We start from the raw sequence: 19,967 nt of genomic DNA, 5'->3' as shown, positions 1-19,967 counted from the left end.
GTTCTGTCTGAGATTCAGTCTAATCTGGGTTTTAGCTCTCTGACTGGATAACTGTGTTCTGTCTGAGATTCAGTCTAATCTGGGTTTTAGCTCTCTGACTGGATAACTGTGTTCTGTCTGAGATTCAGTCTAATCTGGGTTTTAGCTCTCTGATTGGATAACGGTGTTCTGTCTGAGATTCAGTCTAATCTGGGTTTTAGCTCTCTGACTGGATAACTGTGTTCTGTCTGAGATTCAGTCTAATCTGGGTTTTAGCTCTCTGATTGGATAACGGTGTTCTGTCTGAGATTCAGTCTAATCTGGGTTTTAGCTCTCTGATTGGATAACGGTGTTCTGTCTGAGATTCAGTCTAATCTGGGTTTTAGCTCTCTGATTGGATAACGGTGTTCTGTCTGAGATTCAGTCTAATCTGGGTTTTAGCTCTCTGATTGGATAACGGTGTTCTGTCTGAGATTCAGTCTAATCTGGGTTTTAGCTCTCTGATTGGATAACGGTGTTCTGTCTGAGATTCAGTCTAATCTGGGTTTTAGCTCTCTGATTGGATAACGGTGTTCTGTCTGAGATTCAGTCTAATCTGGGTTTTAGCTCTCTGATTGGATAACGGTGTTCTGTCTGAGATTCAGTCTAATCTGGGTTTTAGCTCTCTGATTGGATAACGGTGTTCTGTCTGAGATTCAGTCTAATCTGGGTTTTAGCTCTCTGATTGGATAACGGTGTTCTGTCTGAGATTCAGTCTAATCTGGGTTTTAGCTCTCTGATTGGATAACGGTGTTCTCTCTGAGATTCAGTCTAATCTGGGTTTTAGCTCTCTGATTGGATAACGGTGTTCTGTCTGAGATTCAGTCTAATCTGGGTTTTAGCTCTGATTGGATAACGGTGTTCTGTCTGAGATTCAGTCTAATCTGGGTTTTAGCTCTCTGATTGGATAACGGTGTTCTGTCTGAGATTCAGTCTAATCTGGGTTTTAGCTCTCTGTTCTAATGTATCTGACAGTAATGTCTCTTTCTAGGTTTATGTACTGGACAGAGTGGGGTGGGAAGCCCAAGATTGACCGCTCAGCGATGGACGGGACGGGTCGGATCACTCTGGTGCCCAATGTGGGCCGAGCCAACGGGCTGACCATCGACTATGCCGAGAGGCGACTGTACTGGACTGACCTGGACACGACACTCATAGAGTCCTCCAACATGCTGGGTGAGTTACCACACACACACACACACACACACACACACAGGTCTAACTGTTCCCCCTCTCCTCCTCCTCCTGTCTCCTCCAGGTCTAACTGTTTCTCCTCTGCTCCCGCAGGTCTGGAGCGTGAGGTTATAGCCGACGACCTCCCCCACCCCTTTGGTCTGACCCAGTACCAGGACTACATCTATTGGACGGACTGGTCTCAGCGCAGCATCGAACGGGCCAATAAGACATCGGGCCAGAACCGTACGGTCATCCAGGGTCACCTAGACTACGTGATGGACATCTTGGTCTTCCACTCGTCACGCCAGGGGGGCTGGAACGCCTGCGCCTCCACCAATGGGCAATGCTCACACCTCTGTCTGGCTGTACCAATCAGCAGCTTCGTCTGCGGATGCCCCGCCCACTTCTCCCTCAACAATGACAACAAGACCTGCAGTGGTGAGAGACACACACACACACGGTACTAGGTCTGTAACTGGGCTGTAGCTCCCACAGCATAGCCAAGAAAAACAGCCACAGGCCATTAATCCTCCTCCACCAAACTTTACAGTTGGCACTATGAATTGGGGCAGGTAGTGTTCCCCTGGCATCCTCCTAACCCAGATTTGTCCGTCAGACTGTCAGATGGTGAAGCGTGATTCATCACTCCGGACAAAGTGTTTCCACTGCCCTAGAGCTGTACACCCCTCCAGCCGACGCTTGGCATTGTCCATGTTGATCTGAGGCTTGTGTGGGGCTGCTTGGCCATGGAAACCCATTTCATGAAGCTCCCGACTAACAGTTTTTGTGCTGATGTTGCTTCCAGAAGCAGTTTGGAACCTGGTAGTGAGTGTTGTAACGGGCAGTTTGGAACTCTGTAGTGAGCGTTGTAACAGGGGCAGTTTGGAACCTGGTAGTGAGCGTTGTAACAGGGGCAGTTTGGAACTCGGTAGTGAGCGTTGCAACAGGGGCAGTTTGGAACTCGGTAGTGAGCGTTGTAACAGGGGCAGTTTGGAACCTGGTAGTGAGTGTTGCAACAGGGGCAGTTTGGAACTCGGTAGTGAGCGTTGTAACAGGGGCAGTTTGGAACCTGGTAGTGAGTGTTGCAACAGGGGCAGTTTGGAACTCGGTAGTGAGCGTTGTAACAGGGGCAGTTTGGAACCTGGTAGTGAGTGTTGCAACAGGGGCAGTTTGGAACCTGGTAGTGAGCGTTGTAACAGGGGCAGTTTGGAACTCGGTAGTGAGCGTTGCAACAGGGGCAGTTTGGAACTCTGTAGTGAGCGTTGGAACAGGGGCAGTTTGGAACTCGGTAGTGAGCGTTGTAACAGGGGCAGTTTGGAACTCGGTAGTGAGCGTTGCAACCGAGGCAGTTTGGAACCTGGTAGTGAGCGTTGCTTCCAGGGGCAGTTTGGAACTCGGTAGGGAGCGTTGTAACAGGGGCAGTTTGGAACCTGGTAGTGAGCGTTGCTTCCAGGGGCAGTTTGGAACTCGGTAGTGAGCGTTGTAACAGGGGCAGTTTGGAACCTGGTAGTGAGTGTTGCAACAGGGGCAGTTTGGAACCTGGTAGGGAGCGTTGTAACAGGGGCAGTTTGGAACCTGGTAGTGAGTGTTGCAACAGGGGCAGTTTGGAACTCGGTAGTGAGCGTTGTAACAGGGGCAGTTTGGAACTCGGTAGTGAGCGTTGTAACAGGGGCAGTTTGGAACTCGGTAGTGAGCGTTGTAACAGGGGCAGTTTGGAACTCGGTAGTGAGCGTTGTAACAGGGGCAGTTTGGAACTCGGTAGTGAGCGTTGTAACAGGGGCAGTTTGGAACTCGGTAGTGAGCGTTGTAACAGGGGCAGTTTGGAACTCTGTAGTGAGCGTTGTAACAGGGGCAGTTTGGAACTCGGTAGTGAGCGTTGTAACAGGGGCAGTTTGGAACTCGGTAGTGAGCGTTGTAACAGGGGCAGTTTGGAACCTGGTAGTGAGCGTTGTAACAGGGGCAGTTTGGAACTCGGTAGTGAGCGTTGTAACGGGCAGTTTGGAACTCGGTAGTGAGCGTTGTAACAGGGGCAGTTTGGAACCTGGTAGTGAGCGTTGTAACAGGGGCAGTTTGGAACTCGGTAGTGAGCGTTGTAACAGGGGCAGTTTGGAACTCGGTAGTGAGCGTTGTAACGGGCAGTTTGGAACTCTGTAGTGAGCGTTGTAACAGGGGCAGTTTGGAACTCTGTAGTGAGCGTTGTAACAGGGGCAGTTTGGAACTCGGTAGTGAGCGTTGCAACCGAGGCAGTTTGGAACCTGGTAGTGAGCGTTGTAACGGGCAGTTTGGAACTCTGTAGTGAGCGTTGTAACAGGGGCAGTTTGGAACTCGGTGGTGAGCGTTGTAACAGGGGCAGTTTGGAACTCTGTAGTGAGCGTTGTAACAGGGGCAGTTTGGAACTCGGTAGTGAGCGTTGTAACAGGGGCAGTTTGGAACTCGGTAGTGAGCGTTGTAACAGGGGCAGTTTGGAACTCTGTAGTGAGCGTTGTAACAGGGGCAGTTTGGAACCTGGTAGTGAGCGTTGTAACAGGGGCAGTTTGGAACTCGGTAGTGAGCGTTGTAACGGGCAGTTTGGAACTCTGTAGTGAGCATTGTAACAGGGGCAGTTTGGAACTCGGTAGTGAGCGTTGTAACAGGGGCAGTTTGGAACCTGGTAGTGAGTGTTGCAACAGGGGCAGTTTGGAACTCGGTAGTGAGCGTTGTAACAGGGGCAGTTTGGAACCTGGTAGTGAGTGTTGCAACAGGGGCAGTTTGGAACTCGGTAGTGAGCGTTGTAACAGGGGCAGTTTGGAACCTGGTAGTGAGTGTTGCAACAGGGGCAGTTTGGAACCTGGTAGTGAGCGTTGTAACAGGGGCAGTTTGGAACTCGGTAGTGAGCGTTGCAACAGGGGCAGTTTGGAACTCGGTAGTGAGCGTTGTAACAGGGGCAGTTTGGAACTCGGTAGTGAGCGTTGTAACAGAGGCAGTTTGGAACTCGGTAGTGAGCGTTGTAACAGGGGCAGTTTGGAACTCGGTAGTGAGCGTTGTAACAGAGGCAGTTTGGAACTCTGTAGTGAGCGTTGGAACAGGGGCAGTTTGGAACTCGGTAGTGAGCGTTGTAACAGGGGCAGTTTGGAACTCGGTAGTGAGCGTTGCAACCGAGGCAGTTTGGAACCTGGTAGTGAGCGTTGCTTCCAGGGGCAGTTTGGAACTCGGTAGGGAGCGTTGTAACAGGGGCAGTTTGGAACCTGGTAGTGAGCGTTGCTTCCAGGGGCAGTTTGGAACTCGGTAGTGAGCGTTGTAACAGGGGCAGTTTGGAACCTGGTAGTGAGTGTTGCAACAGGGGCAGTTTGGAACCTGGTAGGGAGCGTTGTAACAGGGGCAGTTTGGAACCTGGTAGTGAGTGTTGCAACAGGGGCAGTTTGGAACTCGGTAGTGAGCGTTGTAACAGGGGCAGTTTGGAACTCGGTAGTGAGCGTTGTAACAGGGGCAGTTTGGAACTCGGTAGTGAGCGTTGTAACAGGGGCAGTTTGGAACTCGGTAGTGAGCGTTGTAACAGGGGCAGTTTGGAACTCGGTAGTGAGCGTTGTAACAGGGGCAGTTTGGAACTCGGTAGTGAGCGTTGTAACAGGGGCAGTTTGGAACCTGGTAGTGAGCGTTGTAACAGGGGCAGTTTGGAACTCGGTAGTGAGCGTTGTAACGGGCAGTTTGGAACTCGGTAGTGAGCGTTGTAACAGGGGCAGTTTGGAACCTGGTAGTGAGCGTTGTAACAGGGGCAGTTTGGAACTCGGTAGTGAGCGTTGTAACAGGGGCAGTTTGGAACTCGGTAGTGAGCGTTGTAACAGGGGCAGTTTGGAACTCGGTAGTGAGCGTTGTAACGGGCAGTTTGGAACTCTGTAGTGAGCGTTGTAACAGGGGCAGTTTGGAACTCTGTAGTGAGCGTTGTAACAGGGGCAGTTTGGAACTCGGTAGTGAGCGTTGCAACCGAGGCAGTTTGGAACCTGGTAGTGAGCGTTGTAACGGGCAGTTTGGAACTCTGTAGTGAGCGTTGTAACAGGGGCAGTTTGGAACTCGGTGGTGAGCGTTGTAACAGGGGCAGTTTGGAACTCTGTAGTGAGCGTTGTAACAGGGGCAGTTTGGAACTCGGTAGTGAGCGTTGTAACAGGGGCAGTTTGGAACTCGGTAGTGAGCGTTGTAACAGGGGCAGTTTGGAACTCTGTAGTGAGCGTTGTAACAGGGGCAGTTTGGAACCTGGTAGTGAGCGTTGTAACAGGGGCAGTTTGGAACTCGGTAGTGAGCGTTGTAACGGGCAGTTTGGAACTCTGTAGTGAGCATTGTAACAGGGGCAGTTTGGAACTCGGTAGTGAACGTTGTAACGGGCAGTTTGGAACTCTGTAGTGAGCGTTGTAACAGGGGCAGTTTGGAACTCTGTAGTGAGCGTTGCAACAGGGGCAGTTTGGAACTCGGTAGTGAGCGTTGCAACCGAGGCAGTTTGGAACCTGGTAGTGAGCGTTGTAACGGGCAGTTTGGAACTCTGTAGTGAGCGTTGTAACAGGGGCAGTTTGGAACTCGGTGGTGAGCGTTGTAACAGGGGCAGTTTGGAACTCTGTAGTGAGCGTTGTAACAGGGGCAGTTTGGAACTCTGTAGTGAGCGTTGTAACAGGGGCAGTTTGGAACTCGGTAGTGAGCGTTGTAACAGGGGCAGTTTGGAACTCTGTAGTGAGCGTTGTAACAGGGGCAGTTTGGAACCTGGTAGTGAGCGTTGTAACAGGGGCAGTTTGGAACTCGGTAGTGAGCGTTGTAACGGGCAGTTTGGAACTCTGTAGTGAGCATTGTAACAGGGGCAGTTTGGAACTCGGTAGTGAACGTTGTAACGGGCAGTTTGGAACTCTGTAGTGAGCGTTGTAACAGGGGCAGTTTGGAACTCTGTAGTGAGCGTTGCAACAGGGGCAGTTTGGAACTCGGTAGTGAGCGTTGCAACCGGGGCAGTTTGGAACCTGGTAGTGAGCGTTGCAACCGAGGCAGTTTGGAACCTGGTAGTGAGCGTTGTAACAGGGGCAGTTTGGAACTCGGTGGTGAGCGTTGTAACAGGGGCAGTTTGGAACTCGGTAGTGAGCGTTGTAACAGAGGCAGTTTGGAACTCGGTAGTGAGCGTTGTAACAGGGGCAGTTTGGAACTCGGTAGTGAGCGTTGTAACAGGGGCAGTTTGGAACTCGGTAGTGAGCGTTGTAACAGGGGCAGTTTGGAACCTGGTAGTGAGCGTTGTAACAGGGGCAGTTTGGAACTCGGTGGTGACCGTTGCAACCGAGGACAGAGTGTTTTTCCTTGCTGCACTCAGCGGTTTCTGTGAGCTTGTGTGGTCTACCACTTCCCGGCTGAGCCGTTGTTGCTCCTAGACGTTTTCCACTTCACAATAACAGCACGTACAGTTGACCGGGGCAGCTCTAGCAGAGCAGAAATTTGACAAACTGACTTGTTGGAAAGGTGACATCCTATGAAAATCACTGAGCTCTTCAGTAGGGGTCATTCTACTGACAATGTTTGTCTATGGAGATTGCATGGCGGTGTGCTCAATTTTATACACCTGTCAGCAAGGCTGTGGCTGAAACAGCCGAATCCACTCATTTGAAGGGGTGTTGACATACTGCTGGTCATATACTGTAGATGCCCCCACAGCTATTCTGACCAGGGGAGAGATGCCCCCACAGCTATGCTGACCAGGGGATAGAGAACCCACTGGGCCACCCACTGTGATCATTATTCAGACATCACATGCTTGATTCTGTCTCTGTCTCTCTCTGTCTGTCTCTTTCCCTCTTCATATCTCTCCTCTCTCTCTCGGTCTCTCTTTCCCTCTTCATATCTCTCCTCTCTCTTTGTTTTTCTCTCTCTCCATTCATTTCTCATCCAAAGTAATTGTTGTAATGGTCTCTTCCCCCTCTCCTCCTCCAGCCCCTACGTCGTTCCTCTTGTTCAGTCAGAAGTCAGCCATTAACCGGATGGTGATGGATGAGCATCAGTCTCCTGACATCATCCTTCCCATCCACAGTCTGAGGAATGTCAGGGCTATAGACTACGACCCCCTGGATAAACAACTGTACTGGATCGACTCCAAACAGAACGCAATCCGCAGAGCGCAGGAGAACGGGAACATGGTAGGTCCACTGATCCAGACCCTGCCTCCATAAACCACATTGGGGCGTAGATCAGTGTGTTACGGGTTTATCAGGTCAACACCATTTGACTGACTGCTTGTTCCTCCTATCCTATCAGAGTATGATTTGACTGACTGCTTGTTCCTCCTATCAGAGTATGATTTGACTGACGGCCTGTTCCTCCTATCAGAGTATGATTTGACTGACGACCTGTTCCTCCTATCAGATTATAATTTGACTGACGGCCTGTTCCTCCTATCAGATTATGATTTGACTGACAGCATGTTCCTCCTATCCTATCAGAGTATGATTTGACTGACGGCCTGTTCCTCCTATCCTATCAGAGTATGAGTTGACTGACAGCCTGTTCCTCCTATCCTATCAGAGTATGATTTGACTGACGGCCTGTTCCTCCTATCAGAGTATGATTTGACTGACGGCCTGTTCCTCCTATCAGAGTATGACGGTGGTGTGGAGCCAAGTGGGCGGTCCTAACCTGGGCCTCCAGCCGTTTGACCTGAGCATCGACATCTACAGCCGCTTCATCTACTGGACCAGCGAGGTCACTAATGTCATTAACGTGACGAGGACAGACGGCAGCCGGGTGGGAGTGGTGCTGAGAGGAGAACACGACAGACCCAGAGCCATCGTGGTCAACCCAGAGCGAGGGTTAGTAGTTGAAGAAACGCTCTGTTTTGTGGGGTCACAGACAGACTCCTGTCCCAGAGGGGGCCCTTGTTGCCTCGTCGTGTTTTACTTGGCCTGTACGACGGGGCGAAATCATTCATCCAGAAGAAATGTGAAAAGTATAATAACCGTTTGGTAGAAAGGAAACGGAACAGTTTGGAGAATATGGCACAAATGATTAGACAAAAGACGAGGACACAACAGTTCACGAGACTGAATCCAAACATCACACTGTTGATTTGATGGCCATTTTACATTTACTGTACCCTTCACCTCGTGTTGATAACGACATCCTGGAAAATGTGGGGTAGGACTCTTCCTGGGAAAATGTGGGGTAGGACTCTTCCTGGGAAAATGTGGGGTAGGACTCTTCCTGGGAAAATGTGGGGTAGGACCATTCCTGGGAAAATGTGGGGTAGGACCGTTCCTGGGAAAATGTGGGGTAGGACCGTTCCTGGGAAAATGTGGGGTAGGACCGTTCCTGGGAAAATGTGGGGTAGGACTGTTCCTGGGAAAATGTGGGGTAGGACCCTTCCTGGGAAAATGTGTGGTAGGTGCACCATAACACAAATACTGTTATGTGCCTCTCCAGATGTACACAACCGTCATGTCTGTTAATATAGTCTCCCTCTCTCTCCAGGTACATGTACTTTACCAACCTGCAGGAACGCAGTCCTAAGATAGAACGAGCAGCGCTCGACGGGACAGAGAGAGAGGTGTTGTTCTTCAGTGGCCTGGGGAAGCCCGTTGCCCTGGCCATAGACAATGAGGTCGGCAAGCTGTTCTGGGTCGACTCAGACCTCCGACGCATCGAGAGCAGTGACCTATCAGGTGCCTACCAACCTCATGTCAGCCAATCACTGATCTGCCTGGCTGAGGTCATAGCCAATCACTGATCTGCCTGGCCGAGGTCATAGCCAATCACTGCTCCGTTCCTTCACTTCCTGACTCTTTTACCTTCTTCATTGCTTTGCCTCTTCCCCCTCCACCAGGAGCCAATCGGATTGTGATTGAGGACTCCAACATCCTCCAGCCGGTTGGTCTGACGGTGTTTGGTAACCACCTGTACTGGATCGACCGCCAGCAGCAGATGATCGAACGCATCCACAAGACGACCAGGGAGGGAAGGACCAAGATCCAGGCTCGCATTGCCTCTCTCAGCGACATTCACGCTGTCTACGACCTCGACATGAGCGAGTACAGTAAGTATTCTGACCTCTGACCCCTCTACTCAGCAGCTAGACATGAGAGTACAGATAGTATTCTGACCCCTCTACTCAGCAGCTAGACATGAGAGCACAGATAGTATTCTGACCTCTGACCCCTCACTCAGCAGCTAGACATGAGAGTACAGATAGTATTCTGACCTCTGACCCCTCTACTCAGCAGCTAGACATGAGTACAGTAAGTATTCTGACCTCTGACCCCTCTACTCAGCAGCTAGACATGAGAGTACAGATAGTATTCTGACCTCTGACCCCTCTACTCAGCAGCTAGACATGAGAGTACAGTAAGTATTCTGACCTCTGACCCCTCTAGTCAGCAGCTAGACATGAGAGTACAGATAGTATTCTGACCTCTGACCCCTCACTCAGCAGCTAGACATGAGAGTACAGTAAGTATTCTGACCCCTCTACTCAGCAGCTAGACATGAGAGTACAGTAAGTATTCTGACCCCTCTACTCAGCAGCTAGACATGAGAGTACAGTAAGTATTCTGACCCCTCTACTCAGCAGCTAGACATGAGTACAGTAAGTATTCTGACCCCTCTACTCAGCAGCTAGACATGAGAGTACAGATAGTATTCTGACCTCTGACCCCTCACTCAGCAGCTAGACATGAGAGCACAGATAGTATTCTGACCCCTCTAGTCAGCAGCTAGACATGAGAGCACAGATAGTATTCTGACCTCTGACCCCTCACTCAGCAGCTAGACATGAGAGTACAGATAGTATTCTGACCTCTGACCCCTCTACTCAGCAGCTAGACATGAGAGTACAGATAGTATTCTGACCTCTGACCCCTCTACTCAGCAGCTAGACATGAGTACAGTAAGTATTCTGACCTCTGACCCCTCTACTCAGCAGCTAGACATGAGAGTACAGATAGTATTCTGACCTCTGACCCCTCACTCAGCAGCTAGACATGAGAGTACAGTAAGTATTCTGACCCCTCTACTCAGCAGCTAGACATGAGAGTACAGATAGTATTCTGACCTCTGACCCCTCACTCAGCAGCTAGACATGAGAGCACAGATAGTATTCTGACCCCTCTAGTCAGCAGCTAGACATGAGAGCACAGATAGTATTCTGACCTCTGACCCCTCACTCAGCAGCTAGACATGAGAGTACAGATAGTATTCTGACCTCTGACCCCTCTACTCAGCAGCTAGACATGAGAGTACAGATAGTATTCTGACCTCTGACCCCTCTACTCAGCAGCTAGACATGAGTACAGTAAGTATTCTGACCTCTGACCCCTCTACTCAGCAGCTAGACATGAGTACAGTAAGTATTCTGACCTCTGACCCCTCTACTCAGCAGCTAGACATGAGAGTACAGATAGTATTCTGACCTCTGACCCCTCTACTCAGCAGCTAGACATGAGAGTACAGTAAGTATTCTGACCTCTGACCCCTCTAGTCAGCAGCTAGACATGAGAGTACAGATAGTATTCTGACCCCTCTAGTCAGCAGCTAGACATGAGAGCACAGATAGTATTCTGACCCCTCTAGTCAGCAGCTAGACATGAGAGCACAGATAGTATTCTGACCTCTGACCCCTCACTCAGCAGCTAGACATGAGAGTACAGATAGTATTCTGACCTCTGACCCCTCTACTCAGCAGCTAGACATGAGAGTACAGATAGTATTCTGACCTCTGACCCCTCTACTCAGCAGCTAGACATGAGTACAGTAAGTATTCTGACCTCTGACCCCTCTACTCAGCAGCTAGACATGAGTACAGTAAGTATTCTGACCTCTGACCCCTCTACTCAGCAGCTAGACATGAGAGTACAGATAGTATTCTGACCTCTGACCCCTCTACTCAGCAGCTAGACATGAGAGTACAGTAAGTATTCTGACCTCTGACCCCTCTACTCAGCAGCTAGACATGAGAGTACAGTAAGTATTCTGACCTCTGACCCCTCTACTCAGCAGCTAGACATGAGAGTACAGTAAGTATTCTGACCTCTGACCCCTCTACTCAGCAGCTAGACATGAGAGTACAGTAAGTATTCTGACCCCTCTACTCAGCAGCTAGACATGAGTACAGTACCTTGACCTAGAATAATAACCTTGTTTGAATTGTCCAAATATAAATGAGGTGATCTAGAAGGGTATTGTTCCACTGTCATTCTGTGGTCCATTAAGACCTGCTCATAGAAGTCCTGGTTTCCCCGTGGCCATGAAACTAAGGAGTGTTTTAACGATGCATCACGTGTCTGTTGGTATAGCATGGCGCTGGCGAAGCCGTAGGTTTGGAGCTCCGTTCCCACCAGGGGAATCAGTACCATTAAAAAGTATGAAAATATATGCACTCATTACTGTACGTCGTTTTGGATCAGAGCGTTTGCAAAATGACCAAATGTCCTCTTTCTTTACAACGCCCGACGATGTAACTTTCGTTTCCCAAAACGCCACGCCGAAAGTGCTGTCGTTGGAGGAAATGTCAATACTGTCGGGGTCAAACGAAAGGGAGTGTCGCTCTCAGATCAGCTTTCTCCATTAAAATCTTTACTTAACATTATCATTATTCCACAATGCTGATGATGGATCAGCTCCTAGAGATATTACCATCTATGGCTTCAATACTGATGGATCAGAGATATTACCATCTATGGCTTCAATACTGATGGATCAGAGATATTACCATCTATGGCTTCAATACTGATGATGGATCAGAGATATTACCATCTATGGCTACAATACTGATGATGGATCAGAGATATTACCATCTATGGCTACAATACTGATGTATCAGAGAGATTACCATCTATGGCTTCAATACTGATGATGGATCAGAGATATTACCATCTATGGCTACAATACCGATGATGGATCAGAGATATTACCATCTATGGCTACAATACTGATGATGGATCAGATATATTACCATCTATGGCTACAATACTGATGATGGATCAGAGATATTACCATCTATGGCTACAATACTGATGATGGATCAGAGATATTACCATCTATGGCTACAATACTGATGATGGATCAGAGATATTACCATCTATGGCTACAATACTGATGATGGATCAGAGATATTATCATCTATGGCTACAATACTGATGGATCAGAGATATTACCATCTATGGCTACAATACTGATGGATCAGAGATATTACCATCTATGGCTACAATACTGATGATGGATCAGAGATATTACCATCTATGGCTACAATACTGATGATGGATCAGAGATATTACCATCTATGGCTACAATACTGATGGATCAGAGATATTACCATCTATGGCTACAATACTGATGGATCAGAGATATTACCATCTATGGCTACAATACTGATGATGGATCAGAGATATTATCATCTATGGCTACAATACTGATGGATCAGAGATATTACCATCTATGGCTACAATACTGATGATGGATCAGAGATATTATCATCTATGGCTACAATACTGATGATGGATCAGAGATATTATCATCTATGGCTCCACACATTGAGGCGGATTATTCTAATTCTTACCCTCTAATGCATTATATCACTGATTTGGCATATCATTCATCACGTTAGGCTACACATCATGAAATATATTGACCAATCACAGACAGCAGCCGACAAGTAGAAAAATAGAACTGAATTGAACATGACATTAATTTAAATATGATTTAAATATTCATTTAGGCCTATAGCCTACTGTTTTTAGTTTTATACAGTCATCTTGGTTTGAATTTGAAGCATCTTTTTATACTTCGCTTGTTTGAATTAATGGCAAAAACCTTGTCAACTTTGTTTGTTCTGAAGTTATCTGCGGTTACAGAGAGACAGATAAACCGTGTGGTTCTATGTTCAGCAGAGATCTTCTGTGTTTAAAGTGATGCAGGAGTGGGAAAGCATCTAACAATGCTCTTAGCTGTTCTACGAGTGGTCTGACCGAGGCAGGTGTTAGACCTGCGAGTGGTCTGACCGAGGCAGGTGTTAGACCTGCGAGTGGTCTGACCGAGGCAGGTGTTAGACCTGCGAGTGGTCTGACCGAGGCAGGTGTTAGACCTGCGAGTGGTCTGACCGAGGCAGGTGTTAGACCTGTGAGTGGTCTGACCGAGGCAGGCGTTAGACCTGCGAGTGGTCTGACCGAGGCAGGCGTTAGACCTGCGAGTGGTCTGACCGAGGCAGGCGTTAGACCTGCGAGTGGTCTGACCGAGGCAGGCGTTAGGTTAGACCTGCGAGTGGTCTGACCGAGGCAGGCGTTAGGTTAGACCTGCGAGTGGTCTGACCGAGGCAGGCGTTAGGTTAGACCTGCGAGTGGTCTGACCGAGGCAGGCGTTAGGTTAGACCTGCGAGTGGTCTGACCGAGGCAGGCGTTAGGTTAGACCTGCGAGTGGTCTGACCGAGGCAGGCGTTAGACCACAAGCGTTGTGAAGTGCAACAATAATACAGTTGAGATTTAACGGTGATCCTAACGTTCGAACGATGTACCGGTTTGTGGAAACGGGCCCAGTACTAGTATAGGACTGTTGACACAACTGGTCTCAGAGATCAACTTTCTCCATGTTGTTCCTGAACTCTGACCTCACTCCTCTCCTTCAGGTAAGCACCCTTGTACCTGGGACAACGGAGGCTGTTCTCACATCTGTATCGTCAAGGGAGACGGAACCACACGCTGCTCCTGTCCTGTTCATCTGGTCCTGCTGCAGAATGAACTCTCCTGTGGAGGTAGAACCCCTGACCTCTGACCCTGTGCTGCTTGTCACAGCTTTACATTTGATAGTGAACTATGACTGACATGAAATGATATCCCTACCGTAACACGTAGAGCATTGTGTGTTAGGTTACAACTGTGTTCACATTAGACTGTCTCTCCTCTCCCAGAACAGTTGTAACCTGTCTCTCCTCCTCCAGAACAGTTTTAACCTGTCTCTCCTCTCCCAGAACAGTTGTAACCTGTCTCTCCTCCCCCAGAACAGTTGTAACCTGTCTCTCCTCCTCCAGAACAGTTGTAACCTGTCTCTCCTCCCCCAGAACAGTTGTAACCTGTCTCTCCTCTCCCAGAACAGTTGTAACCTGTCTCTCCTCCTCCAGAACAGTTTTAACCTGTCTCTCCTCCCCCAGAGCAGTTGTAACCTGTCTCTCCTCCCCCAGAACAGTTGTAACCTGTCTCTCCTCCCCCAGAACAGTTGTAACCTGTCTCTCCTCCCCCAGAACAGTTGTAACCTGTCTCTCCTCCCCCAGAACAGTTGTAACCTGTCTCTCCTCCCCCAGAACAGTTGTAACCTGTCTCTCCTCCCCCAGAACAGTTGTAACCTGTCTCTCCTCCTCCAGAACAGTTGTAACCTGTCTCTCCTCCCCCAGAACAGTTGTAACCTGTCTCTCCTCCTCCAGAACAGTTTTAACCTGTCTCTCCTCCCCCAGAGCAGTTGTAACCTGTCTCTCCTCCCCCAGAACAGTTCTAACCTGTCTCTCCTCCCCCAGAACAGTTTTAACCTGTCTCTCCTCTCCTCCTCCAGAACAGTTGTAACCTGTCTCTCCTCCTCCAGAACAGTTTTAACCTGTCTCTCCTCCCCCAGAGCAGTTGTAACCTGTCTCTCCTCCCCCAGAACAGTTCTAACCTGTCTCTCCTCCCCCAGAACAGTTTTAACCTGTCTCTCCTCTCCTCCTCCAGAACAGTTGTAACCTGTCTCTCCTCCTCCAGAACAGTTTTAACCTGTCTCTCCTCCCCCAGAACAGTTTAACCTGTCTCTCCTCCCCCAGAACAGTTGTAACCTGTCTCTCCTCCTCCAGAACAGTTGTAACCTGTCTCTCCTCCTCCAGAACAGTTGTAACCTGTCTCTCCTCCTCCAGAACAGTTGTAACCTGTCTCTCCTCCTCCAGAACAGTTGTAACCTGTCTCTCCTCCTCCAGAACAGTTGTAACCTGTCTCTCCTCCCCAGAACAGTTGTAACCTGTCTCTCCTCCCCCAGAACAGTTGTAACCTGTCTCTCCTCCTCCAGAACAGTTGTAACCTGTCTCTCCTCCTCCAGAACAGTTGTAACCTGTCTCTCCTCCTCCAGAACAGTTGTAACCTGTCTCTCCTCCTCCAGAACAGTTGTAACCTGTCTCTCCTCCCCCAGAACAGTTGTAACCTGTCTCTCCTCCTCCAGACAGTTGTAACCTGTCTCTCCTCCTCCAGAACAGTGTAACCTGTCTCTCCTCTCCAGAACAGTTGTAACCTGTCTCTCCTCCCCCAGAACAGTTGTAACCTGTCTCTCCTCTCCTCCTCCAGAACAGTTGTAACCTGTCTCTCCTCCCCCAGAACAGTTGTAACCTGTCTCTCCTCCCCCAGAACAGTTGTAACCTGTCTCTCCTCCCCAGAACAGTTGTAACCTGTCTCTCCTCTCCTCCTCCAGAACAGTTGTAACCTGTCTCTCCTCCCCAGAACAGTTGTAACCTGTCTCTCCTCCCCCAGAACAGTTGTAACCTGTCTCTCCTCTCCTCCTCCAGAACAGTTGTAACCTGTCTTCTCCTCCTCCAGAACAGTTGTAACCTGTCTCTCCTCCTCCAGAACAGTTGTAACCTGTCTCTCCTCCCCCAGAACAGTTGTAACCTGTCTCTCCTCTCCTCCTCCAGAACAGTTGTAACCTGTCTCTCCTCCCCCAGAACAGTTGTAACCTGTCTCTCCTCCCCAGAACAGTTGTAACCTGTCTCTCCTCCCCAGAACAGTTGTAACCTGTCTCTCCTCTCCTCCTCCAGAACAGTTGTAACCTGTCTCGTCCTCCCCCAGAACAGTTGTAACCTGTCTCTCCTCCCCCAGAACAGTTGTAACCTGTCTCTCCTCTCCTCCCCCAGAACAGTTGTAACCTGTCTCTCCTCTCCTCCCCCAGAACAGTGTAACCTGTCTCTCCTCCTGCAGAACAGTTGTAACCTGTCTCTCCTCCTCCAGAACAGTTGTACCTGTCTCTCCTCCTCCAGAACAGTTGTAACCTGTCTCTCCTCCCCAGAACAGTTGTAACCTGTCTCTCCTCCCCCAGAACAGTGTAACCTGTCTCTCCTCCCCCAGAACAGTTGTAACCTGTCTCTCCTCCCCCAGAACAGTTGTAACCTGTCTCTCCCTCCCCAGAACAGTTGTAACCTGTCTCTCCTCCCCCAGAACAGTTGTAACCTGTCTCTCCTCCCCCAGAACAGTTGTAACCTGTCTCTCCTCCCCCAGAACAGTTGTAACCTGTCTCTCCTCCCCCAGAACAGTTGTAACCTGTCTCTCCTCTCCTCCCCCAGAACAGTTGTAACCTGTCTCTCCTCTCCTCCCCCAGAACAGTTGTAACCTGTCTCTCCTCTCCTCTCCCAGAACAGTTGTAACCTGTCTCTCCTCCCCCAGAACAGTTGTAACCTGTCTCTCCTCCCCCAGAACAGTTGTAACCTGTCTCTCCTCCTGCAGAACAGTTGTAACTGTCTCTCCTCTCCTCTCCCAGAACAGTTGTAACCTGTCTCTCCTCTCCTCTCCCAGAACAGTTGTAACCTGTCTCTCCTCTCCTCCCCCAGAACAGTTGTAACCTGTCTCTCCTCTCCTCCCCCAGAACAGTTGTAACCTGTCTCTCCTCTCCTCTCCCAGAACAGTTGTAACCTGTCTCTCCTCCTCCAGAACAGTTGTAACCTGTCTCTCCTCCTCCAGAACAGTTTGTAACCTGTCTCTCCTCCTCCAGAACAGTTGTAACCTGTCTCTCCTCCTCCAGAACAGTTGTAACCTGTCTCTCCTCCTCCAGATCAGTTGTAACCTGTCTCCCCTCCTCCAGAACAGTTGTAACCTGTCTCTCCTCCCCCAGAACCCCCCACCTGTTCTCCAGAACAGTTCTCCTGTGTATCCGGGGAGGTGGACTGTATTCCCCACGCGTGGCGGTGTGACGGCTACCCAGAGTGTGATGACAGCAGCGACGAGGGAGACTGTCCTGTCTGTTCAGATTCAGAGTTTCAGTGTGACTCCAGACAGTGTGTTGACCTCAGCCTCCGCTGCAACGGAGAGGTCAACTGTCAGGATCGCTCAGACGAGAACAAATGTGAAGGTAAGACAGGAACAGAGAGGGAGAGACATCTCACACACACAGAGAGAGAGGGAGACACATCTCACACACACACACAGAGAGGGAGACACATCTCACACACAGAGAGGGAGAGACATCTCACACACACAGAGAGGGAGAGACACATCTCACACACAGCGAGGGGGAGAGACACATCTCACACACACACACAGAGAGAGGGAGAGACACATCTCACACACACACAGAGAGAGGGAGAGACACATCTCACACACACACAGAGAGGGAGAGACACATCTCACACACACACAGAGAGAGGGAGAGACACATCTCACACACACACACAGAGAGGGAGAGACACATCTCACACACGTGTGTGTGTATTGAACCGGGTTTAACCTGGTTTAAACCTGGTTTAATTTACCGTAGTTTAACCCTCTCCAGTCTAATGTAGATTACTGTTTAACCTGGTTTAATTTCTTGTTAACGTGGTTTAACCCTCTCCAGTCTAATGTAGATTACTGCTGAACCTGGTTTAACCTGGTTTAAACCTGGTTTAATTTACTGTGGTTTAACCCTCTCCAGTCTAATGTAGATTACTGCTGAACCTGGTTTAAACCTGGTTTAATTTACTGTGGTTTAACCCTCTCCAGTCTAATGTAGATTACTGCTGAACCTGGTTTAACCTGGTTTAATTTACTGTGGTTTAACCCTCTCCAGTCCAATGTAGATTACTGCTGAACCTAGTTTAACCTGGTTTAAACCTGGTTTAATTTTACTGTGGTTTAACCCTCTCCAGTCCAATGTAGATTACTGCTGAACCTGGTTTAACCTGGTTTAAACCTGGTTTAATTTACTGTGGTTTAACCCTCTCCAGTGCGCTGCTCTCCGGACCACTTCAGCTGTTCTAGCGGTCAGTGTGTGGGGAAACATCAGAAGTGTGACCACTCTACAGACTGCTCTGACAACTCGGACGAGATGGGCTGCTGTAAGTCTATTATACATCTGATCCTGGGACAGTTTATCTCACGAGGAAGTGTTTTCTATAGTGTGTCCTCATGACAGATCTGATCCTAGACCATTTTATCTATAGTGTGCCTACATGACCGATCTGATCCTAGGACAGTTTATCTCACGAGAGAGTGTTTTCTATAGTGTGCCTACATGACCGATCTGATCCTAGGACAGTTTATCTATTGTGTGTCCTCATGACAGATCTGATCCTAGACCAGTTTATCTAAGTGTGTCTCATGACAGATCTGATCCTAGACCAGTTTATCTATAGTGTGTCTACATGATGGATCTGATCCTAGACCAGTTTATCTATAGTGTGTCTACATGATGGATCTGATCCTAGACCAGTTTATCTATAGTGTGTCTACATGATGGATCTGATCCTAGACCAGTTTATCTATAGTGTGTCTACATGATGGATCTGATCCTAGACCAGTTTATCTATAGTGTGTCTAGATGATGGGGTGAAGAATGTGTTCCAACTACCTGGCTAAAAGGTAGAATTTCACCTGCTGGATCTCTCAACTAAACATGGAATAATGTCTTTCTAGTAAGCTCCTCCTCTGCCCCCCCCAGACCCGACTGAAGAGCCGTCCTCCCAGCCCACCAACACCATCGGCTCCATTGTGGGGGTTGTCATGGCGCTGTTTGTGGTGGGCGCCATCTACTTGGTGTGCCAGCGCGTGCTCTGTCCCCAGATGAAGGATGACAGGGAGACTGTAACCAATGACTTGGTGGTCCACGGCCCTTCTGTTTCTCTGGGTTATGTACCTCACCCTGCCTCTCTGTCCGGGTCTCTGCCAGGTAGGACCGCTCGCCACACCACACAACACAGACCGATGGATCAGCTCCTAGAGAGATATCACCATCTATAGCTACAATCTGCATGTGACCAATACAATTTGATGAGACACCCCAGTCCGAACCTCATGACCCCAGTCCGAACCTCATGACCCCCAGTCCGAACCTCATGACCCCCAGTCCGAACCTCATGACCCCCAGTCCGAACCTCATGACCCCCAGTCCGAACCTCATGACCCCCAGTCCGAACCTCATGACCCCCAGTCCGAACCTCAATGACCCCCAGTCCGAACCTGTTTACTGTTTGTGAGAAATACTTGATTGTCTTTGTTATTATGCTACTTTGTCTTGTTGACTCCTGCCTACTTTGTCTTGTTGACTCCTGCTACTTTGTCTTGTTGACTCCTGCTACTTTGTCTTGTTGACTCCTGCTACTTTGTCTTGTTGACTCCTGCTACTTTGTCTTGTTGACTCCTGCTACTTTGTCTTGTTGACTCCTGCTACTTTGTCTTGTTGACTCCTGCTACTTTGTCTTGTTGACTCCTGCTACTTTGTCTTGTTGACTCCTGCTACTTTGTCTTGTTGACTCCTGCTACTTTGTCTTGTTGACTCCTGCTACTTTGTCTGTTGACTCCTGCTACTTTGTCTTGTTGACTCCTGCTACTTTGTCTTGTTGACTCCTGCTACTTTGTCTTGTTGACTCCTCCTGCTACTTGTTGTTGACTCCTGCTACTTTGTCTTGTTGACTCCTGCTACTTTGTCTTGTTGACTCCTGCTACTTTGTCTTGTTGACTCCTGCTACTTTGTCTTGTTGACTCCTGCTACTTTGTCTTGTTGACTCCTGCTACTTTGTCTTGTTGACTCCTGCTACTTTGTCTTGTTGACTCCTGCTACTTTGTCTTGTTGACTCCTGCTACTTTGTCTTGTTGACTCCTGCTACT

General features: G+C 49.1%; 1 protein-coding gene across 2 annotated transcripts in view; it reads left to right on the top strand.

Moving 5' to 3' along the window:
- The window catches only part of LOC109886112 (low-density lipoprotein receptor-related protein 6), a 74,184-nt gene that overhangs the window by 45,572 nt on the left and 8,645 nt on the right, over positions 1 to 19,967 (top strand). For both annotated transcript variants that reach the window (XM_031815204.1, XM_031815205.1), the window contains 10 exons: positions 1,010 to 1,194; positions 1,306 to 1,632; positions 7,123 to 7,325; positions 7,783 to 7,994; positions 8,653 to 8,843; positions 9,005 to 9,214; positions 13,793 to 13,918; positions 16,999 to 17,235; positions 18,089 to 18,199; positions 18,802 to 19,029. In XM_031815204.1, the coding sequence (XP_031671064.1) occupies positions 1,010 to 1,194; positions 1,306 to 1,632; positions 7,123 to 7,325; positions 7,783 to 7,994; positions 8,653 to 8,843; positions 9,005 to 9,214; positions 13,793 to 13,918; positions 16,999 to 17,235; positions 18,089 to 18,199; positions 18,802 to 19,029 (2,030 nt within the window). The remainder of the gene's footprint in view (positions 1 to 1,009; positions 1,195 to 1,305; positions 1,633 to 7,122; positions 7,326 to 7,782; positions 7,995 to 8,652; positions 8,844 to 9,004; positions 9,215 to 13,792; positions 13,919 to 16,998; positions 17,236 to 18,088; positions 18,200 to 18,801; positions 19,030 to 19,967) is intronic.

This window comes from Oncorhynchus kisutch, unplaced genomic scaffold, assembly GCF_002021735.2.
Source record: "Oncorhynchus kisutch isolate 150728-3 unplaced genomic scaffold, Okis_V2 Okis09a-Okis19a_hom, whole genome shotgun sequence".
Taxonomy (NCBI): domain Eukaryota; kingdom Metazoa; phylum Chordata; class Actinopteri; order Salmoniformes; family Salmonidae; genus Oncorhynchus; species Oncorhynchus kisutch.
The sequence above is the reverse complement of the archived record's forward strand: the minus strand, read 5'-3'. Positions and strand labels throughout refer to the sequence as shown.